Below are 21,674 nucleotides of genomic sequence, written 5' to 3' on the forward strand. Positions count from 1 at the left end.
GCACGCTTATCCTTCAAATGAGTGCTGACCTTGCCCCTCACAGAGAGGGAAGAAGAATCAGGTCAAAGGAGGAGACACAGTGCAGGAGACGTGCCAAAAGAGACAGACTGTGGATGACAGAACTGTATCACGAACTGTGTTCAAAAGGAACACTTACTTAGCCATGCATCGGCCTGGAGGTCTGCGGTGACTTTGGAAGGGAGAGGTAAAAACACCCTGAAAAATCAGGTCTGGGGTCACCTGGGTGGGTCAGCTGGTTAAGCGTCTGACTTCCGCCCAGGTCATGATCTCACAGTTCGTGAGTTCGAGCCCCATGTCAGGCTCTGGGCTGACAGCTCAGAGCCTGGAGCCTGCTTCAGATTCTGTGTCTCCCTCTCTCTGCCCCTCCCCTGCTTGCTCTCTGTCTCTCTATGTCAAAAATAAATAAAAACATTAAAAAAAAAAAAGGCAGGGGGACAAAACCTTTTAATGGAACATAAACTTTTAAACTTCCGATTTAACAATAACTTGAAGATTGCACTAGCTAAAAACTGATATTAGAAATTCTGTGCTACTCAATATCCAGGATTCCATACCATTCTGGCTGTAAATTAGCTCCTGTTCCTACAAACCACTCTTCAAAAGTATTATCCCACACCACCATATGAGGAAGTTTAGTATCTTTCATCTTTATTTTTTAAAAAAAAAGTTTTTTTTTTAACGTTTATTTACTTTTGAGACAGAGAGAGACAGAGCATGAGCAGGGGAGGGTCAGAGAGAGAGGGAGACATAGAATCTGAAACAGGCTCCAGGCTCTGAGCTGTCAGCACAGAGCCCGACGCGGGGCTCGAACCCATGGACCGTAAGATCATGACCTGAGCTGAAGTCGGACACTTAACCGACCAAGCCACCCAGGCGCCCCAGTATCTTTCATCTTTAAAAGATTAGGGCTGATAGCAAAATCCTAACAGTAATTTAGGAAATGTCTCCAAATTCATATTTCCTCCCATTCGTATTTGCTTACTAATTTTTTAGAACTTTGCCTACCAGGTAAATCAGGCAAATATTTCGCACATTGTCTGCAAAATCTAGGACACAACGGGGCCGTATGTCTTCAGGTAGCATGTAGATATGTTCTACTTAGAAAAAGAAAGAAGCTTTTATTTATTTTTTTAAAAAAGAAGCTTGAATGATAATTCAGTATCACCTTAAATGAACAATTAGAGGGTTACTGAAGAAAGGAGACATAGCCCTTAATCTCGTTAAAAAAAATCCTCAACAGGTGGCTTAGCCTGGGTGCCTAAGTCAGTTAAACGTCTGACTCTTGCTTTCGGCTCAGGTCATGATCTCACCGTCATGAGATTGAGCCCTGTGTCGGACTCTGCACTGACAGCGTGGAGCCTGCTTGGGATTCTCTCTCTCCCTCGCTCTCTGCCCCTCCCCCCTCCAAAAAAAAGTAAGTAAACTTAAAAAAAAAAAAGCCTCAACAGAAGAAGTTAAAGGTTTATCAGAACATTCGTACAAGTGTGTAGAGAACAGTCAATCCTAAAGGCAGGGACAGATTTTAAATTTTAATTTAGCTTCGTTTAGTTTAATGGTGGTACTTATAAAATGCCTCCAAGTCCACTTGCATTATTGGCTTGTCTGGGAGATAAACAGCTGTGCAAACGATTTCAGCGTATTTTTTAAAAGCTGGAGGAAATAAAAACTGTCTCTGGAAAAGCCGCACCTCACCCCGCTAGTTAATTCTTCAACAACTTCACTCCTCCTGTTGGGGGGAACTGGATCTAAGTGCCCGTCACCCCTGCGCTCTCCAGGGCGTGGCTTCCGAGCCTCACCCCTCGGGCACTCACCGTCAAGGCGAAGGTAGAGGAAGTTCCGAAAAGCAAAGTAATCCTCCATGATGGTCATGAGCGAGGTCATCTGGCAGAAAAGCAGCACGCGGTGATTAGTAGCTCGCAGTTTGGGCAGAATACGATCAAGAAGCTCAAACTTTCCTGAGGCCCGATACAGTTCAGCCCTGAACCCAAAAAGGCAAAACAAGAAGACAGTATTACTGCTGTCTTCTTGAAGGATCCAGTATCGCTTTCGTTTTCAGGCACTGCCTTGTGCGTAGTGAACATTCAGTAAAATAACTGTGGAATGAATGAATGAATGAATGAATGACTATCCACTCCAGGGTGATGGGGGTATGTAAATGGAAAAAGAAAATGTTTCTATACAAAACCCATAAAGAGCACATTATAGATGCCAGGTATGAGGGCAGATTCTGGAAAGAAATGGAAATCGTTTCATGTTCTAATTCTTTCACTGTGTGTGTGTGTGTGTGTGTGTGTGTGTGTGTGTGTGTGTGTGTCTCAATTCTCCCTCCCTCTTTCCCTCTCTGTTATACACACGTGTACACGAATATGTTGTATTTCCTTACACTGCTACTGAGCAAGCACATAATTATTAATTCAGGGCACGTAAGATTCATCCAAATATTTATTGAGCACCTACTACCAGCCAGGCACAACGCTCGGCATGTGTACCAGGATGAGAAAATAGAAACCCTGCCTTCAAAATGGCTAATTGCACATTGTGATAAGTACTAAAAAGAAAAATAGCAAGTTGCTATGAGACAATGCATAGCAACACGTGACGTCTTTAAATTAGAGCAGAGTTTGGCCAATTTCGGCCCTGGCCTGCTGCCTGTTTTTGTAAATAGAGTTTTATTGGAATGCAGCCAGGCTCACTCATTTCTATTTTGTCTATGGCTGCTTTCATGCCACTATGGGCAAAGTCGAGATAGAGACTTTTTGACCCACAAAGGTAAAAATATTTGACATCTGGCCCTTTACAGAAAAAAAAAAAATTGCCAGCCTCTGATGCAGAGGGTCAGAGGTAACCTTGCTGAAGAGAGAATGGTTTAGCTAAAACCTCAAATAATGAGCAAAAAGGGAGCCAGGTGAAGAACGGCGGCTTGGGAATGGAGAGGAAGAGATTCCAGAAAGAGGGAAGCGTATGTGCAAAGGTCCTGTTGGAGTAAAGGAGGCTGGTGAGTCTGAGGAACGGAACACAAGCATCAGGAGAATTCTGGAGATGAGGGCCAAGAGGCAGCAGGAGGGAGTGGGGACAGATGCCACAGGGTTCTTTTAACCACACTGGGTGTGTTAGCTTTCAGTGCAACAGGAAACCCCTGACGGGTTTTAAACAGGAGAGTGGCGAGATCTGCCACACCCTTCTACAAGATCACCATGCACACTGGAAGGATAGACTGGGAAGGGGACAAGAGGCCTGGCTTGCACAGAAGTTCATAACAAAAATAGGACAGTAGATTTACCTCTGTCAGAGTGTTAATGACCTAAACCAGGGCCTTTCCTCCACCGTAATAAACTACTTATCTTTTGTCAACAGGCATGTGTTAAATTATTAAAACGTAATCGTAGGGCTGACGTGGCTGGGAACACCGGTCAGTGCACCTGCAGTCTACACTGAAGCGTATCGTCTGGCAGCTGATCCTGTGACACAGCGTGTGTTGTCTCTAACAGACACATTTTCAAGTGTACGTCTTCCCAACATCCACCTTCCCGCCCCGACATCTGTGGCCATGTTTTTAGTAAGCAACCTGGCCAGTCCCGTGATGGCGGCAGGAGTGACCACAGCCAGGGGAAAGGGAAGCAAACAGGAGTGGGAGAGCCTAGAGGCACTGGTTCTGGATGGGTCCCAATCTCTGGTGCTTAGCCCAGGGACACCATCTGCCTTTGGGATCCCAGAATGGCCCCTACATCCTCATGATCAATGTTCCTTGGGGCAAAACAGAGACTATCTGTTAATGCGAGGTTCTTTTTTGTTGTTGTAAGGCATGGCTCTCTTCAATGTCTGCTGCTAGGAAAAAAAAAACAAAAAACCAAAAACAAAAAACCCAAAACAAACGTTTCTTATACGGGCCATACTTTGACAAACTACTGTAAAGTCATCCATATTTATAGCAGATGAGACATTTCCTCTCATGCACGTCCATGTTAAGCGTCAACTTGAAATTTAATATGATAAGTTCTCTTTTCGGCTCAAGCTACACCACCGGTTATAAGTCACAATGTTTGAAGCTTCCACAACAATTTTTAGGACATGAGCATACCATACCATTAAGTCTATTAAATGAGATCTATGTCCTTTGAATAGCCACATGCTTAAGGCATGGAGTAATTTATGCCAGTAAAATAAAAGAGAATGCTGATGTTATCTCACCTCTGCAGAGGTGAGAGAGGACTGAGGAGGAGAACAGTACGTACGCGTGTGAGAGGAAACACTACGGAGGGAAAAGTTTAGGTATGACTAACTACTTTTTGGAAGAAAAATAAATTTTAAGTTTACCCATTGATGACCCCATTTGAATAGCCCAGGTGTTCAGCAAAGGATTCCTTTAAAAAAGAGAGGAGGAAAACAATGATTAAAAAAAAACAAAACAAAACCCAGACATGTAAATCATTAACTTAATAATGACTTTTGTAGTGAGGTCGTTCTATTTACTTATAGAGTATAGTTAAACAAAATAATAAATAGGAAAATACTTGTTAGACGATGAACCAGAAACCCCGTATCTTTGAATTCGGAGTTTTGTTCTGCCACGAACGTGTCCTGGGAGTTTCTGCAAATCTCCAGAATCTCATACTGAGATGACAGAATTAGTTTACTTATCAAACAGTGATTAAGTGTCCACTGACCCAGGTTTGAGCCAGGCAGGTACGGGGGACCCAGAAAGAACTGAGTATCTATCCCGAAGAAGTTAGGTCTAGACTAGAGGAAAAGCCTAATATAAGCAAATCAGGATCAGACGTACACATATGTATACTGCAAAGATATTTAACAGGTGTACTGTAGCATAAATCTGAGTTTACTGACATCCTAAAATCCCCCCATACTGTGCTTTTCTTCTCTCTGTTACAGATAAGGCCCTAAATGGACACTGTTCCCTCAGGCGCCTGGCTTCCATTTTCAAAACAAAGAATTTTAGATTTAAAGAATGGTGGAATGTTACATCGAATTTTGAAATGCTTAATCACATAATTCCCTCCTCGCTGATCCTGCAGAAGAAATAAATGACTGTTCTCCATGTGATGTTTCCATTCCTGCTTTATGGAGAGGGAGACCATCTGTGGGGAAAGGAAGCATATCACACCTTCACATTAGCCACCAGCTGTCACCCTTCTCTGCTTCCTTTCCTTCCCCGACCCACGGAGCTTCTCCTCCAAGGGGATCAGATCTTCCCCTTTGGGCTCTCCTCTCAAATACCCTCATCGCCTATGGTGGGCTCAGCCCCTCAGGATGCTGCCCTGCTGGCAAGATCGACACCGATGGACAATGGCCAAAGATCCCACTCTGACTCCAGGAACCACGTGGGCCTGCCCACTCCACACGCAGCCACTCCCGGCTAGATTTTTGGGTTCTGTCCCTATCTCCAAGAGACGTAAAAACCACAGAGATGGTACGTGTCAGTGCATGGTGGCAAGTTGAGGAATTAGCAGCATTTTAAAAATGCTGTTTTCGGGGCACCTGGGTGGCTCAGTTGCTTAAGCGTCCGACTTCAGCTTGGGTCATGATCTCGAGGTTCGTGGGTTCAAGCTCCGCCATCAGGCTCTCTGCCGTCAGCGCAGAGCCTGCTTCGGACTCTCTGTCCCCCTCTCTTGCTGCACACCCCCCCTCCAAAACTAAACATTTAAAACAAGTGCTGTTTGTCATTTCCCTGGCTTGCAGGTGCTCCGGGGAAACAGTGAGCCCACAAGGGAGGCTGGACTTCCGGTATGATTTTGTAAGAACAAGGGTTGTGGGGCAAATAATACAAAGACAAAGGCAAAATGCGTGCACCGACTCTGGGCTGTATGGGTGCTATGTCTGCCAAAACTGTGAGTCTCCTTTCTAGGAAGATGCTTCTGAAAGTTTTTGTGATTAAAAAAAAAATGTACATCAGACTCTGTCTCTCTACTGAGTGCTATTTACAACGTAAAGGGGCGCCTGAATGGCTCAGCTGGTTGAACTTCTGACTCTTGATCTCGGCTCAGGTCATGATCTCGAGGTTCATGGGATCGAGCCCCGCATTGGGCTCGTGGCTGACAGTGCAGAGCCTGCTTGGGATCCTCTCTCTCCCTCTCTCTCTGCCCCTCCCCTGCTCGTGCTCTGTCTCTCTCTCTCTCTCTCTCTCTCAAAATAAATAAATAAATAATTTTTAAAAAAAAATGTAAATATGCAAGTATTGGAGGGCATGTTACTTAAACTTAGCTCCTTTGGTGATCTTCTCCCTCAGGTTCTCCGGACGGAAAAGCTTGAGGGAGGAAGACGTCATCCCCCTTCCTGACATGACCTCCCATGTTTCAAAGGCTAATTTTTGCATGAGAACCAAAATGAAATTAGGTTGACACTTAATTTTCTTAACTTGTAAGCCCTCAAACCCCTCTATGCATAGGAATAAATACCTTAAAATTGTTTTGCGGGCAAAATGGGTGGGTGATGGGTTAGCCTGACATGACCCCAAGTCATTTTCATCATGAAGACATTGTATTGGCTCCCCACGCCCCCCCAGTCACAAACCAATGTAAACCCACCACTAATTCGTTGCTACCTTTGATCTGTTTAATATATATTGTCAATTTACAAGATGCTTCCTATCTTATTTTTTCTTTGAAGTTTAGCCTCTGCCAGTCCTATAATCAATCTGTCACCATGAGATGACAGGTCAAGCACACTGAAGTTTGCAGATGCTGAGAGATTTTCACCAGGTCACTCAACAAAGTAGCCCGGGACGTGGCCTCACGCCCCTTCACTCTGTGAATGCTCCTTCACTCTGTGTCTAAATAGCTGTGCCTTGACGGTGGGATCTTTTTCCTTCTTCTTTTTGTTTTTTGGGTGTTTTTTTTTTTTTGTTTTTTGTTTTTTTTTTTTTTTAGGATTGCTGCAGCTGCCATTTTACTTGGATCCAGAACTTGTTAGCCTATAGCTACTCTGCCCCATGAACACTGGTGACAGCAGTTATCAGGATGCCTGGGACAGGTTTCTAGGACAGGCACAGGATGTGCAATAAATACTCTTATCTGACAAGTGTGGTTACCAAAAAGAAGGGAGAAGAAAAACGAACCGTCAAAGTCAAGACGATTTGAAAGTCAGGAGTATGGCAACTTGACTTTTATACTGTAATTATGAATTTCTCATTTCCCAGAACCTTCGACTTATTTCCTTTTTTAACGAACGGGGGCAGGCACTGGAGGCCTTCAGTGGCTTGTTCCCTGGAGCACCTGCTCATGTGCCATGGACAGCAGGCACTGCCCTGGCGTGTAACTGCCACAAGGGCCATACGCATCAGCAGCAACGCTGAAAAATGGGAGACTATAGTTTGTCTCCTTTTCCTTCCTGCTCAGGTCAATTGTTCCCACTGGGGTGAAGTTCTGTCAATTTAGGAAACTTATTTGCACGCAGTGAACAGGGAGGAAAATGTCCTCGCCCCAAAAATAGCTCAGTGAGACCAGAACGTCAGGATAAAAGCTGGGATTTATACTGTCGTGATAGGAGCCAGAAAGGGGAAAAAAAAAAAAAAAAAAAAAAAAAGCAGATCGAAGCAACAGACCAAAGTCAGCGTCTTTTACAAAGAACGTTTCGAGAACGTCTTCCTCTTCAACAGGTATAAATACGTTATTTTAATATTTTTTTCACAGCATCCTTCTGAGGAAGCTGGCTGTATTCATCACTACCTTCAATTTCGCAGCTCCTACCATAACAAGGCAATTCACAGCACTTACCCAAACCCACATAATGAGCCAGAGCTTACAATATTTTCTCACTACTTTAAACCCTTGGTTATAAAATTCCAGCTGCTCAAGTGCTTGGTGCCAATGAGAATCCATAACCAGAAAATCCGTGTTTGTTAATTCTGCTTGTCGAGCTATCAGAACATACGTCTGCAACCTCCATGCATATTTTAACCCTCTTTCTTCCCTCTGTCGTTTCTTCCTTCTTTCCTTCCTTCCTGCCTTCCTTCTCTCCTACCTGCCTTTTTGTAAGAGTCGTATTCACAGGACAGTGCGATCGGGATCAAACTCAACACAGAGCAGAACAGGGACTCACCTCGATGTGCTGGAACATATATGGGTGGTTGCAGATTTTCCTCAACTGCATAATAGTGTTCATAAGTGTCTTGGCACCTCCTTTCCCCTAAGGACGAGGGGAATAAAGACAGAACAAATGATTAATCGATCAGATACTCCCTGTTTTAAAAAGTAAGCTTTTATAGAAAGGGCCATAGGGTCTTCTAAGTAACCTATGCGTCTTGGGGTCCAAAGCTCCTGTTACACAGCTGTTCCCCAGTGACATAAAACATCTCCCTTGGGACTAACTTGTCCTACGGGAGGGAATTCTGTTGAGACGATGGCTTTGCGACCTGTCTATTCCCCAGAAGCCTGGAGAGAGAAGACAGACCAGATGCCCGGGGAGCGGCACCGGATTTTAAAACCTTCTAAGATGCCACCCCACGCTTAGGCAGAATATAGTCCCTACAGAAGTGACATGAGCAGAGCTGAAAACTATTTTGGTGAGAGGAACACACTCTGTTCTCCATGCCCCAGTGCAATTTGCGATTGAAGAGGTTAAGAGATTTCCTTCGGCTGCAACAAGAGCTAGAGAAAAGGCCCCAAAGTGTGCTTTAACAAATCAGCATTGGCAGGGACGCGTCCCGGGAGTATGTGATGTCACGGCCTTGAGAAGACGCATAGTGACACCCTGAGTTGCACTATTTTCTGTGATGTACCTTCTTATCTTTCTCGGAACCATCTGTGAGGAGGATCCCTTTGGCTTGCATATGGCGATAGAGAATCTTCTGCAGGGCTGACATGTCACATTTGATCACATATTCAACCTGGGCGAGAAGAAACAGCAAGTAGGTAAGAGGAGGGAGAAGGTGCTCGTGCTCAGAAGGCTGTTGACGCGTGGTGACGGGTGCACTCTCCAGAGCCCTGCAGGTGCCTCTGTTTCCCCTTCTTGGATTCACAGAGCGCAGGGCGGGATGGGGGTGGTGGGGGAGACCATGGTCATCACTCCTAAAGATACCATTACGATGGAGGGACCTTCCAAAGGTTGTAGGTAACTGAAGCTAGGGTCATGTTTTCTGAAAATTCTTGACTTGTTCCATATTTGAGAAAGAGGTGGGGGGGGCTTGCAAAATGTTCAAATTCAAAAATGTCCCATACAGAGTTTTTTCTTAGTATTTCTTCTGCTTCCTGGCTACACCCTCTCTCATATGAACAGAAAAACAGCGACTGGCCAATATCCCAAGATTTTCTCTGTTAATCATTTTTTTAATGGTCATGCATAGCGACCCCAGTACTGGTCCAAAAGTGAGATTTGTAATAGCCCTAGGTTGACTACCATTAATCTCTGCTTTTCAGAGATGAGAGAATACTACCTGTGAGGACGGCAGGTGGGCAGGGGGGGCGGGTGTGGAGAGGAATTAATCCAAAACTGGATGCAACTTTACGACCTTCTACAGAGAGCAAAGCCTCCTGTGCCTCCAGTTGGACTACTGCAAAAAATCCAATTTAAAACAGTTGGAGGGAATTCATGTGCCCTTGGCTTAACACGCACCTGCAATACTTCTAGCACATTCTTAATGCATAAAATCTGCCTTGATTATTTCTTAGTATTATTTTCTTTATTAAAAAAATCCCCAGAATACAAATGTGCAATTTTCATAATAAACGTCACATAAATGCCTAGAAATCTGCAGAATGTGATTAAAAGTCAATCAGCAAGCTGCCTAATGTTTAATAAACTGATTAAAAACGATCAGGTTATTTTCAGCTCTGAGGGCCAGGGCGAGGAGGTCACAGATGAAGAGAAGTTGAATATTCATTCAGTTGTTGCGTCAGAAGGCACCTTTGTCAGCCCAGATAGAGCGGCAATTAATAGCCTTCTGCCACCTGTTTTGATGCACCGAATAAGACCGGAGAAAGGCTAGCATCTTTGCAGAAAAGTTAAGAAAAGCAAGCGACCTACCATATGCTTTTCGTTTGGAATGACCTTCTTGGCCAGAGAGGAAAAACCAAAATTTCAGGTTCATAAATTGAAATTCAAGTTCAAGTTTCATAAATAAGAATGGACTTACAACAGGCTCTCTGTTGCAGATACCTGACCCTGTACTGTTTTCACAGCACGTCGACTTTTTCAAGAGTTGTTCGCTGTTGGTGAAATTTGATCATGGTGAAGAGCAGTATTAGACAAGTTCAGACCACAACAAGTTAGAAGCATAAAAATGGCACCAAGGGCTAATATCACTGAGCTCTTCCTGTGGACCCGGCCCTGTGCAAAGGGCGTTCTGTGCCTTCACTTATTTCACAATATGAGAGCTCTAGGAGAGGGTTAGATGTCATGTCTGCATTTTATACAGAACCTGAGCATCAGAAAAGTTGACAGTCTGGCTCAAAATGACAAGGGTATTTAATGGTAGAGTTAGGACTGGAGACAGAAGTCACTCTTTCAAGCTCTATGCTAAGGATGACCAAGGCCATCCAAGGCTACTCTGCCAGAAGGGATGGCCACCGCTTGCTTTAAAGTGTGTTAGGGAGCAGCAGATACAGATATAGGGACAGATCCCTCAACTCCCTTCCCACCAGTCAGCTACTGCTAAGCACTGGAGGGGAGGGACTTTGGGAAGCGGGAGGCACATATGATGACACCATGCAGACAGGGAAACCAAATACTCCTGCAGCATTCAGGTCAGCAGAGAAGTGAGCCCATCCCAAGGATCCAATAGCTGCTCTAAGAAGGGGAAGTCTCCCTCACCCTCCTCCCCTGCACTCTTAGGGGGTACCTAAGAGCAGAAGCTGCTCTGATACACATGATCAAAATCACTGTCATAAGCTTCACAACTGTATTTGACGTTTGCTCCCTGTACCTGCTCAGACAACTCCAAGCTGTTTTGTTTGACTTTATACTTTTCTCTAGGCCTGGGGTTGGGGTGGGGGGGGGTTACTCTTAGTGCTTCTTTTCTAAAAAATCTTATTCTACCTTAAGGGTTTTAAAAAGTGTCTTCCCAGTGGTGCCTGGGTGGCTCAGTCAGTTAAACTTCTCTCAGTTTCAGCTTGGGTCATGATCTCATGGTTCGTGGGTTCGAGCCCCGCCTCTGGGCTCTGCAGCAGGCAGTGTGGAGCCCGCTTGGGATTCTCTCTCTCTCTCTCTCTCTCTCTCTCTCTCTCTCTCTTTTTTATCTATCCCTCCCCTCCTCATGCTGTCTCTCTCAAAATAAGTAACTTAAATATATATATGTATAGGCATATATATATATCTCAAATATACACATGTATACATATATATATGTACAATATATATGTATATTATATGTATAATATATACATGTATAAGTGTGTATATATATATATATATACACACACACACACACACACCCCTATACATATATATATCTCTTTCCCAATTACCATATCTATCAGTCAGAGTCAATTTCCCCTTTCATTTCCCTCAAAGAAGTAGTTATTAAGCTTTTCTTTTTTATTAAAAAAAGTTGTTTTTTTTTAACGTTTATTCATTTTTGAGAGACAGACAAAACAGAGCGTGAGCTGGGGAGGGGCAGAGAGAGAGGGAGACACAGAATCCAAAACAGGCTCCAGGCTCCGAGCTGTCAGCACAAAGCCTGATGCGGCACTTGAACTCACTGCCCACGATATCATGACCTGAGCCAAAGTCAGATGCTTAACTGACTGAGCCGCCCAGGTACCCCAACTATTAAGCTTTTTTGAAGGCATCCCCTTCTCAGGTAGACATATGAGAGAACATCTTCCCAACACATGCCCATATATTTGCTTATGAATTATATGTAGGCACTAGCTTTAATATCTAAAGACACACATGGCTCTTAGGGCATGGTCATCAATGTTAAGGGCAGCTAATTTATTTCAAGGGTCCAATTTGACGACATCTAATTTTTTTTTGGCCGATTGCAGCCCAATTACCCTATGATGTGGTTAATAAAAACTCACAGCAGGAGCAAGAGAGGCCAGACTGCCTTTTTCTTACTGTTGACTTATGCTTATGCTCTTCTTCTTGCTTTCAACCCACAGTCCTTTGTGGAATCTTTTTAAGTCCTTTGTCCATTATGGGGGCCAGGAGTTGCGTTAGTTAAAATCAGACCATCCTACATCCTCTGATCTGGGTACAGGGAACTCAGCATAGCCTCACAAGAGGCAAGAAGTGCAGAAGCCAGGCTGTGAGGGTGGGTGGGCTGCCAGATGCCCGGGTAGTGGTGTTTCCCCTCACACTCCCCCTGGGGATGACCTACCCAATCCAACCCAGGCACGTGACTCGTTTCTCCCGTGCACACTGCATGGGTACCCATTCCAGTCTGTATGCTAAATGTCAACAAAGCTTAATTTTTAAAAATATTTTTAATGTTTATTTATTCTTGGGTTATATTAACTTTTAAAAATAAAAAAAAATTAAGCTTTGTTAGGGTGCCTGGGTGGCTCAGTTGTTTAAGCATCCGACTTTGGCTCAGGTCATGATCTCGTGGTTTGTGGGTTTGAGCCCCGTGTCAAGCTCTTTTCTGATGGCTTGGACCTGGAGCCTGCTTCAGATTCTGTGTCTCCCTTTCTCTCTGCCCTTCCCCTGCTTGCTCTCTCTCTCTCTAAGAATAAACATTTTTTAAAAAAGTTAATATAAATGGAAGTTCTAAAACCTTCTTTCCATACCCCAATGGACTGCCAGTACGCACCCCTGCCCAGACACACTCCCTGAAGTGCCTGCTCTGGAGACCTCTGCCCTGGAGTGCTTGAATGCCTGCATTACTCATCCACATGGGCTGGATGACGTTGCCTTTCATGGTCATGTCCTTGTTCAAGGTGAGTAGACCTCGTCTCCACACCATGTCTGACCTCTCACACCATGTCTGTTTCTGGTGTGGCTCCCACATCTTCTAGCCCAGCCATACACACAGCAGGCAGGCAATGAGAGCTATGTGTTGAGAAAAGGGCAGCCTGAACGATTATTAAGTAGACACAGAGACCCAGAGGAACCAAGTGAAAGAAGTTTCTATGATGCTCATGCCCCTTAAACTTCCGGGTCCGAGAGATGTGATGGCACCTGATTAAGGCATGAACGCAGAAGTTCCTTGAGATATGCTGGTGCTGCAGGAATGAAATCTGTGCCTCTTTAATAGGGAGAATCCCCCCAACAAGTGAGATTGGTGAGGGCCACTGGGGCTATTTTTGTTCATGTGTGAAAGTGAGGTACTGAGCTACACTCAGAATAACTGTCTCCTAAGAATTCTTATGTTAGTAAATGACCAAACTGGTCCCTACAAGGAGCCACATCAGGTGATTGTACTGGCCCAGAGTCTGCTCCCCACAACCCCATAAAAGTTTTCAAGCTTTAGCCATAGTTTCCTCCTGAATACTACTCTTCACTTTCAACTTCCCTCCCGAAAGGATATGTTACTGGCACAAGCGATGTAGACTACGCTGTGTGACATATTACCACTTTCTGAACTGAGGTTTCCAAACAATAACATTAAATATTTGCAAGTCTTAAGTTCTGGAATCTGTGGTGTGAGAGTCCCGAAGTAATGATTAATCACATCAAACACTCCACGGATTTATATAAGGAAGATACAAGTTGCCCATCTAAGGGAAGCCTGTTTGTGGTTTTACACAGATGACATCAAAATCAGGATTGATTTTGGTAGGTCAGCCTCTAGTCAACCTCAGGCATTGTACACATATTTGAGCATATTTAGACATCAGTATGTACACAGCCGATTGCAAGTAGAGTTGATTCTTGATTATATGAATTATCAAAGTGGAGAGTCAGCACAGACGACCCCAAATGGGGGCTAAATCGCAAAATCAATTTTTATTTAGTTTACATTAGGTTTTACACATGTCCTTTTGTATGAACTGCCTTTCTTTCCTGAGTGGAAGGAATGGATTTCATGTGACAAATTGGTGGTGGTGTTGGAGGCACTGGGGGGACAGTACATCCCCCCTGCTCATTAGGTGTATCATTAGACTTATCACATTATTAAATACTCATGGATTAAAACAAATTTTTATTAAAAACTCACCTACTCGAGCTAATTTTTCTATGAAACAGGGCTGCACATCCCAAAATTCTGGCCCTTAGATGCCTGTTTTAATTTCATCAGAGGGAGTACAGGTTCCTGAGCCTACTCCAGCTACACTAGACAGAATTACTGTTTACTACATATGGAATATATTTTGTATTTTGAAGAGTTTTTCTGTCTTAAAACTCAACGATAAGAAATGATCCAATAAAAAAAAAAACAGGCAAGGATTTGAGCACCATTTCATCAAAGAAGGTATATGGAGGCCAAATAAGCCATGAAAAGATGCCCAACATCAGTGGAAAATGGAGAAATGCAAATTTATGACAAGGTACCAGTGCACCCCTGTTGAAATGGCCAAAAAGGTCAAGAAAGCTGATGACACTCAAAGAGTACTGACGAGAATGTGGAGGAAACGCCCTGCTCAGACACTGCTGGTGCAACTGCAAAATGGTTCAGGAAGCTTAGAAAACAAGTCAGTTTAGAGAATTTCCTGTAAAGCTATGTGTACATTTACCACAGGACCCAGCAATCCCACTGGAGTGAGATGAAAAGCTATGTTCACGCAGAAACCCGTGCACAGTGTTTATAGCAGGTGGGTCCACAATCATCAAAAACCAGAAACAACCCAACTGTCCCCTCAAATAAATGGACAGACACCCCACGGTGCACCCACAGACCAGAAAGCTACTCGACAATACAAATGAGGCAACCATTGATACAGGCAACAACTTGGATGGAGCTCAAACACACTGTACTGAGTGAAAGAATCCAGATGCAGGTCTGATGAGACACGATGACTGATTCTATCCACGTGACAGTCTGGAAAAGGCAAAGCTATACGGATGGAAAACAGATCAGGGGTCGCACGAGGCTAACGGTTCCAGAGAGGATTTGGCTAAAAACAAGCAGTGCCGGGGGATCTGGGGTGGGGGGGGACTTGGAGGGAGAAACATTCTGTATTTTGACTGTGGGTACGGTTAACAGGATTATGCATTTGTCAAAGCCCACAGAGCTGTATACCCGAGAGACTAGATTTTATCATATGTAAAGTTAGAAATAAAATGAAAAAACACTTTCCTAACTGGTTGCGTTTCATGAGAGCATTTGAGAATTCTTACTATGGAATATGTAGCCTTTTCCTACCATCAGCCATAATTCCTATCCAGGTCTTTATACAGGCTGAGAAAGACATACACGTTGTTTGTGGTGTCTGATTTATCACACCTGTAATAGGTATATATAATACATACACGTGTGTGTACATTTTATCATCTGTATGTTTATACATATCACATCTGTAATACGTATATGTAAAATACAAGTGCATGTAATACGTATACATCTATGTTTATGTATGTGATACTATCTATACGTTGGCATATATTATACCTGTGATATGTATATGTAATATATACACTATGTATGTAATATACACACGTGTCTATGTATATGATACCATCTATATGTTGGTATATGATATATTACACCTGTAATATGTGTATGTTATATATACACATATGCGCGCAATAAACATACATATATATGTAATACGCACACGTGTATGTAATAAATATACATATATGTATATGTATATGACACCATTTCTATGTTGGTGTATGCTATATTACATCTGTAATATGTATATGTAATATAAACACACATGTATGTAACATACGTGTGTGTGTGTGTGTGTGTGTGTGTGTGTGTGTGTGTGTGTATACACCATCTGTAAGCAGATGGGGGCAGAAGGAAGCTCCTTATCGCCCCAGGATGCCACTTTAATGGCCAACCAACTTCCCTCAGGTAAAAAACCCTAACAAGACAAAAAAAGAAGAGAAGGAACACAGGCCAAACCACATCAACAGCTACATGCACAAGCAGTGTGATTAGCTCCCCTACTCACCTGGAAAGGTTTATGGGCACAGAGATGGGGGAGGGCCCCAGAAAAGGCAAGGAGGAGCGGAAGGTGAGAAAGAACTTGAGGTGAACACAAAGGAGAACTTCAAGTCAGCAGCAGACAGAGCAACACGTGTAGACAGTAAGGAACATGGCAGCAGCAACTGTCACTGGTCCAGGGTGTATCGCATGCCAGGCTGAGACTTAGAAGTGCCACCTCCATGAATCCTCTCAACGACCGTAGGAAGGCAGGTATTATTTATTTTCCAGTTCACTGAGAGGAGCACTGAGACTCACTGGATTAACTGACCAATGCCACACGGTTGGTAAGAGACAGGCAGTGGGGGACCCATGTCCGCTCTGGCAGGCAGGGCCCGTTATTCCTACTCCACGAGCTGCCTCCATAAAAGGCAGCTTATCCACAGATAATATACCACATACAGGGCATTTACCATACCTCAAATAATACTCTGGGTATTAAAGAATATAAAGTGTAGTTTATGCAGAAGACATGCTCTCGAAAATTGAATCCCAATTTTTTTTTAAGTTTATCCATACTCAGGAAGCTCTCTTGTGAAAGGAACAGTGAAAAAAAGTAGTTTAGTAAGAATTCCTCTGTGACACAAACTGATCACCCCATAACCCTTATTCTGGGCAAGCTGGGAGTTTTATATAATGGGTTTTCTTTTCTTTTTAATGTTTATTTACTTATTTTTAGAGCGAGAGGGAGAGAGAGTGAGACAGAGAGAGACAAAGAGAATGCACATGTAGGGGAGAGGGGCAAAGGGAGAGAGAGAAAGAATATGAAGCAGCCTCCATGCTCAGTGCAGAGCCCAGCACAGGGCTCGATCCCACAGCCGTGAGATCATGACCTGAGCCGAACAAGAGTTGGATGCTTAACTGAGTGAGCCACCCAGGCGCCTTATATAACGGATTTTCTTAAAACAGGGCGTACTTCCAGCTTGTGATGTGTTCTTTTTTAAGATTTTTTTAATAAGTTTATTTATTTATTTTGGGAGAGAGAGAGCGAGCGGAGGAGGGGCAGAAGAGAGGGAAACAGAGAATCCCAATGTCAGTGCAGAGCCCAGTGTGGGGCTCGAACCCACAAACTGTGAGATCATGACCTGAGCTGAAGTTGGATGCTCCACCAACTGAGCCAGCCAGGTGCCCCATGTGATGTGTTTTTGAAAATCTGTCTATATTACCCAGTTCTGGAAATAAGTAAACAAAAGTAACAAGTATTATGAAATGAATAAATGAAGGACTTCAGTTAGTTACCTTTTATTTTATACTTCTAAAGAAACAAAAGAAGTATAGGATATGTTAAAATTATTAACATCCACTTCTATACCTTTCAGGATCTCAGTAACAGTACAATGACAAGTAGTTAGAGGGGGCCACTGACCAATGGACCCATGCCCCAGTTTATTCAAGAAGTACGGTCCAGTAAGCGGATTACCCAAAGACACCAAGACCACAGGAAGTCAAAGAAATATCAACCACATTCAATCCCCAGGATGCATTCACTAGCAAAATAAAATACTTATTTAGTCTTCTGCTGGGGTAAGAATGATATAAGGACTGTATTTATTTTTAATTCCTTTTTTTCCTGTTAATGAGTAGGGAAATTAGGAACAGAATTCGGTCTTAATAAAGAGATCAGCTTTGTATACTACCCTGTCAACTCCCACTTAAAAAATGAACAGGATGAGCCAATCTGTCCAAAAAAATAGAGCCCTTACACAGAAAAACACAATGATGCAAAATATACATTTCTGAACTGGCTCATCTACGGAGAAAACTCAAATCCAAATATCTCATACAAGTCGTATACAATGTCAAACAATCTATCTTTAAGACAGTATAATTTAGAACTCAGAAGTGTGTGCTTCCAAAATAGGATCAGAAACATATTAAACTAATACCCAGGTCAAACCAAAAAATGTGCAGGGAAGGGCTCAATAGACATTCTAAGGCACTGAAAAGTCCTGATAAATACCTGCCTAAAAGGTTCATAGGAAGTTACTTTTTATGGTGCAGGACAAAAACCCTGTCCAAGAATAATTAGATGATGTGTCTATAATTTGCAGGAACTCTTGTTTTTCACTTACTATCAGAACAGTGGCATCACAAGCATCACAAGCATTCAATAAATTTCTAGGAAACCTGGCAAATGTCTAGTAGGCCTTTTGCTGATGATTCAAGCCCCAAACTCATGTCCTTGTTTGACTCACCAGCACATCAATTCTGTGGCTCCTGCAAGAGTAAACTCAATGAGGCCAATAACTTTAAAAAAAAAAAAAAAAACACCCTAAAGTTACAGTATAACATTAAACGAACACAAGGTTAAGGGAAGGTAAGTTAAAGCTAAGATGTAAAGAGACTCTATGAATTTGCTAATTTTATAAAATCTGCCCCAGAGCCTTAGGAAACCGGGCTGGAGACACCAAAATTTCCCTTCTCTCCCTACCCTAAAATCTCTAGCTTCTATCAAACAAAAAAAGGACATCACGCTATTTCCGCGACACCACCTGTGACTCAAACACAAGCCTGCTGTTTCAGAAACACAATTGAAGGTGCAGAGAGAAGCCACCATTTTTTGGATTTTGCAACATACTTTTTCTGGCAGCTGGGATTCAACTTCTTTCTTCAGCCTCCTCAATAAAAACGGTCTCAACACCTTGTGCAGGCGCCTGATGATCAATATAGTTTCTTCTTCATTCAAGTCCACCTACAAGAGAACCTCAGGTGAGTCGGACATCTTTTTTTTTTTTTTTTTTTTTAATGATGTTTCACTTAATAACACTTTAGGCTACCTTTCTTATTTGTTGCAATACACGACTGAAATTGTATGTGCGGCACAAAGGCCAGGTCATTCATTACCTCTGAATTCTCTTCCCACGTGCCAGGTGGTAATAAAATGGACTCTAAATGGGTGTCTTTGTCTTAATGTGCAGTTCCATGGAAAAGGGGCCAGAGCCCCCAGCTTCCCAGTTGAGAATCTTTTGGATAGGACTGCAACAAAGCCTTACTGAAGACTGAGACAGAACCCAAGGGAAGGGGCAAGAGTTCGTGTGTTCTCACTCGAAGCTGAAGCGTTAAGCTAGGCTCTTAACTTGGATTGTCTCCGATGCAGAAACACACCAAGGCCATGTGGCCTGAACATGAAAAGAAAAAGAGAGCAGATCTAGTTTGTGTTGGTGAGCTTCCAAGCCTCTCTACCTCACTCTTCCTTTCCTCTGCCCTGGTCTCGTTCCATCCTCTATATACGTAACCTCGTCTAGAACCTCTGTGTCACCTTCCTCTATGAACCTCTAGGGGGCAGATTTCATTGGCGTTGCTTTCTCCACACGGGCAAGCCACTGAATTTCTGACAAAGGGCAAAGATCCCTATAATGTACTTCAAAATTCAAGGGCTGAAGAGTTCCAACATAAATGTCTCGACAGCTTTCTAAGTGGCTTTTCAATCCCACAGTTAAGAAACCACTAATCAAAAGGACAGGTACCCATTTCTTTTCTTGCAATGGCCCGTGTCTTCCTTTCAGAAATGAGCTCCAAGACAAAAATTGATGGTGGAAGGAATGAAAATAAGGAATGTGAAAATGGCTGCTCCGGGATCTGAGGAGCATTTATATAGACACGAAACTGAGGCTCACACAAAAGCCAGAAAAAAAAAAAATGTGTACAGAAAATTAGTGTGGACTAGCTCAGTTTTACACACAAATTCTTCAGGGGGATATAGTGCGACGAGAAGCCCAAGTTTACAACAAGGAAATATCTGTTTTAAGGTTTGTGTTCAATTGGTTCGGTTGATCTGGTTAAACTGATTCAACAAATATCTCCCATTCATCCTCCCTGTGGCCCATGTAGATAAACATTCCAACAGTCAGGAACATTCTCTGCTGGCCTACTTAACATGTTGGCAAAAGACCAAGGACCTAGATTCTAGGATCCTAGACCATTTTCTTAGGACAGAAAATAACCCTGGAAAGAGAACATATGCATCCACTGATTAGCTCTGTAAAGTAAGCAACACTGTAAACCACCCTACGGGCTTTCTGTGGCGCTAACATTCTTGGCTTTGGGTTCCTTACGTTCATTTCATTCCCATACGCGGAAAATACAAAAGTTAGACCAGTACCCTTTCTCCAGTCATGGCAAATGGAGCATTAAACCACTGTTCAAATGTGCTGCAGCTCTTAAAAATCGTGGGGAGGAGGAAGTTAAGGAGGGCCCAGAGTTCCGGGAGCTTGTTCTGCAGTGGGGTCCCGGTCAACAGGATCCTTCTGGGGGCCACATAGTGAGTGTTCAAGACCTGAGTCAGCTTGCAGTGGTGATTCTTCATTCGGTGGCCTTCATCCACTATCATGTATTTCCACCGAATCTGTAACACATGAGGAAGGACCAACATGTGGTGAGCTAGGGAAAATACCACAGGCAGGCAGTGGTGAGGAAAACCAAAGAATTCACACTTTGTGCATAATACAGTGTGATTCCCCCTAGGATAAAAGAATCTCAACAGTCTATTTCCCATACCTGATGGATCACGTAAGACGTCACGTGATGATGGAACGTCAAAGCCACAATGCTGCATAGGGGCCATGTGATTCCAAACCGCCCTTCCCAAAGAAGGGAACTTAGCCCAGAATGAAGTGGTCGGGCCGGGACTAGCTCCTGTGTCTCGCCCCCCAACTCCCCTCCTATTGATGCTATCTCAGATTTAGTGTTCATGCTGCCTCTGCTCCTAGAAAGTACGGAATAGAGCTCTCCACTTAAAGCAGAGATTACTGACTGGTTTTCCAAGGTGGCGTCAGCAGGTACTTAGAGCTGAGCTCTTCCGGCTTCATGCCTTCTTTTCTATTATTATATTGGCTGACTAGTACCTTTGGGGCTTGGCTCAGCTCAGTGTTCCTTTTTCTTTTTAATTTGAATGAGTTGCTAGCATTTAAAAGTTGGAATATTTCACATAAAAATCTGGACATCCAGCTTCTCTTAAAAAAGAAGAAGATCTGGCAACTTGGAGTCTCTCGGTTCAGACAAATTCCTTACCTGCCAGATCTAGGATCACTCTTTTGAGATAGCTAAAATGAAAGGACATACTCACTAGCACTGAAGACAATGCTAAAATATCATCCCTCTATTTGTGCCAGAACTTCGGAATTAAACACAATCTTCTCTCCCAGCATGACTACTGCTTTAAAAATAAAGAATGGCCATATGACACAATCTTCCCTCCTAAGTCTACTAGACACTGGCCCCTTCCTCTCTCATAACTTACCCTTCAGCCCTCTTCAAGGTCACTGGTCTCAGTTTCTTTAAGTGAGAACAATAAGGAATGTGCCACTAAGCCTATTCATTCCCTACAAAACAGTGGAAATGGCCAAGAAAAGCATCCGGTGCTCAGATGTCCCTGGATCCTGCTGCAAAGCTCCCAGAGAGAGGAGGGAGACTAGCAAAGTATTTTAGGCGGTTCCTGCCTTCCTCATGAGAAGTGACGGTAAAATCGGGGGAAAAGAAATAAAATCATCCGCCAGGCTGGGATGTTCGGTTAAAAGAAACTACCAGAGTTTGGGGTCGTTTACTCTTCTTTCACCATTTCTAAGAAAAGCGTTTAAGAACGAAGCTGTACGGACAACTGTCCCAAGCTTACCAACAGCATGAAAAGAGGCCAGCAGATAAAAATGTATTCAAGTAAGCATTCTAA

General features: G+C 43.3%; 1 protein-coding gene across 4 annotated transcripts in view; it reads right to left on the reverse strand.

Moving 5' to 3' along the window:
• The window catches only part of SMARCA2 (SWI/SNF related, matrix associated, actin dependent regulator of chromatin, subfamily a, member 2), a 180,573-nt gene that overhangs the window by 88,113 nt on the left and 70,786 nt on the right, over nt 1–21,674 (reverse strand). For all 4 annotated transcript variants that reach the window (XM_042963969.1, XM_042963972.1, XM_042963970.1 and 1 more), the window contains exons 18-23: nt 20,112–20,354; nt 18,588–18,701; nt 8,753–8,860; nt 8,074–8,160; nt 4,336–4,382; nt 1,833–1,999 (exon numbers count right to left, since the gene is read on the reverse strand). In XM_042963969.1, coding sequence (XP_042819903.1) covers nt 1,833–1,999; nt 4,336–4,382; nt 8,074–8,160; nt 8,753–8,860; nt 18,588–18,701; nt 20,112–20,354 — 766 coding nt within the window. The remainder of the gene's footprint in view (nt 1–1,832; nt 2,000–4,335; nt 4,383–8,073; nt 8,161–8,752; nt 8,861–18,587; nt 18,702–20,111; nt 20,355–21,674) is intronic.

This window comes from Panthera tigris, chromosome D4 (genome assembly GCF_018350195.1).
Source record: "Panthera tigris isolate Pti1 chromosome D4, P.tigris_Pti1_mat1.1, whole genome shotgun sequence".
Classification (NCBI taxonomy): Eukaryota; Metazoa; Chordata; class Mammalia; order Carnivora; family Felidae; genus Panthera; species Panthera tigris.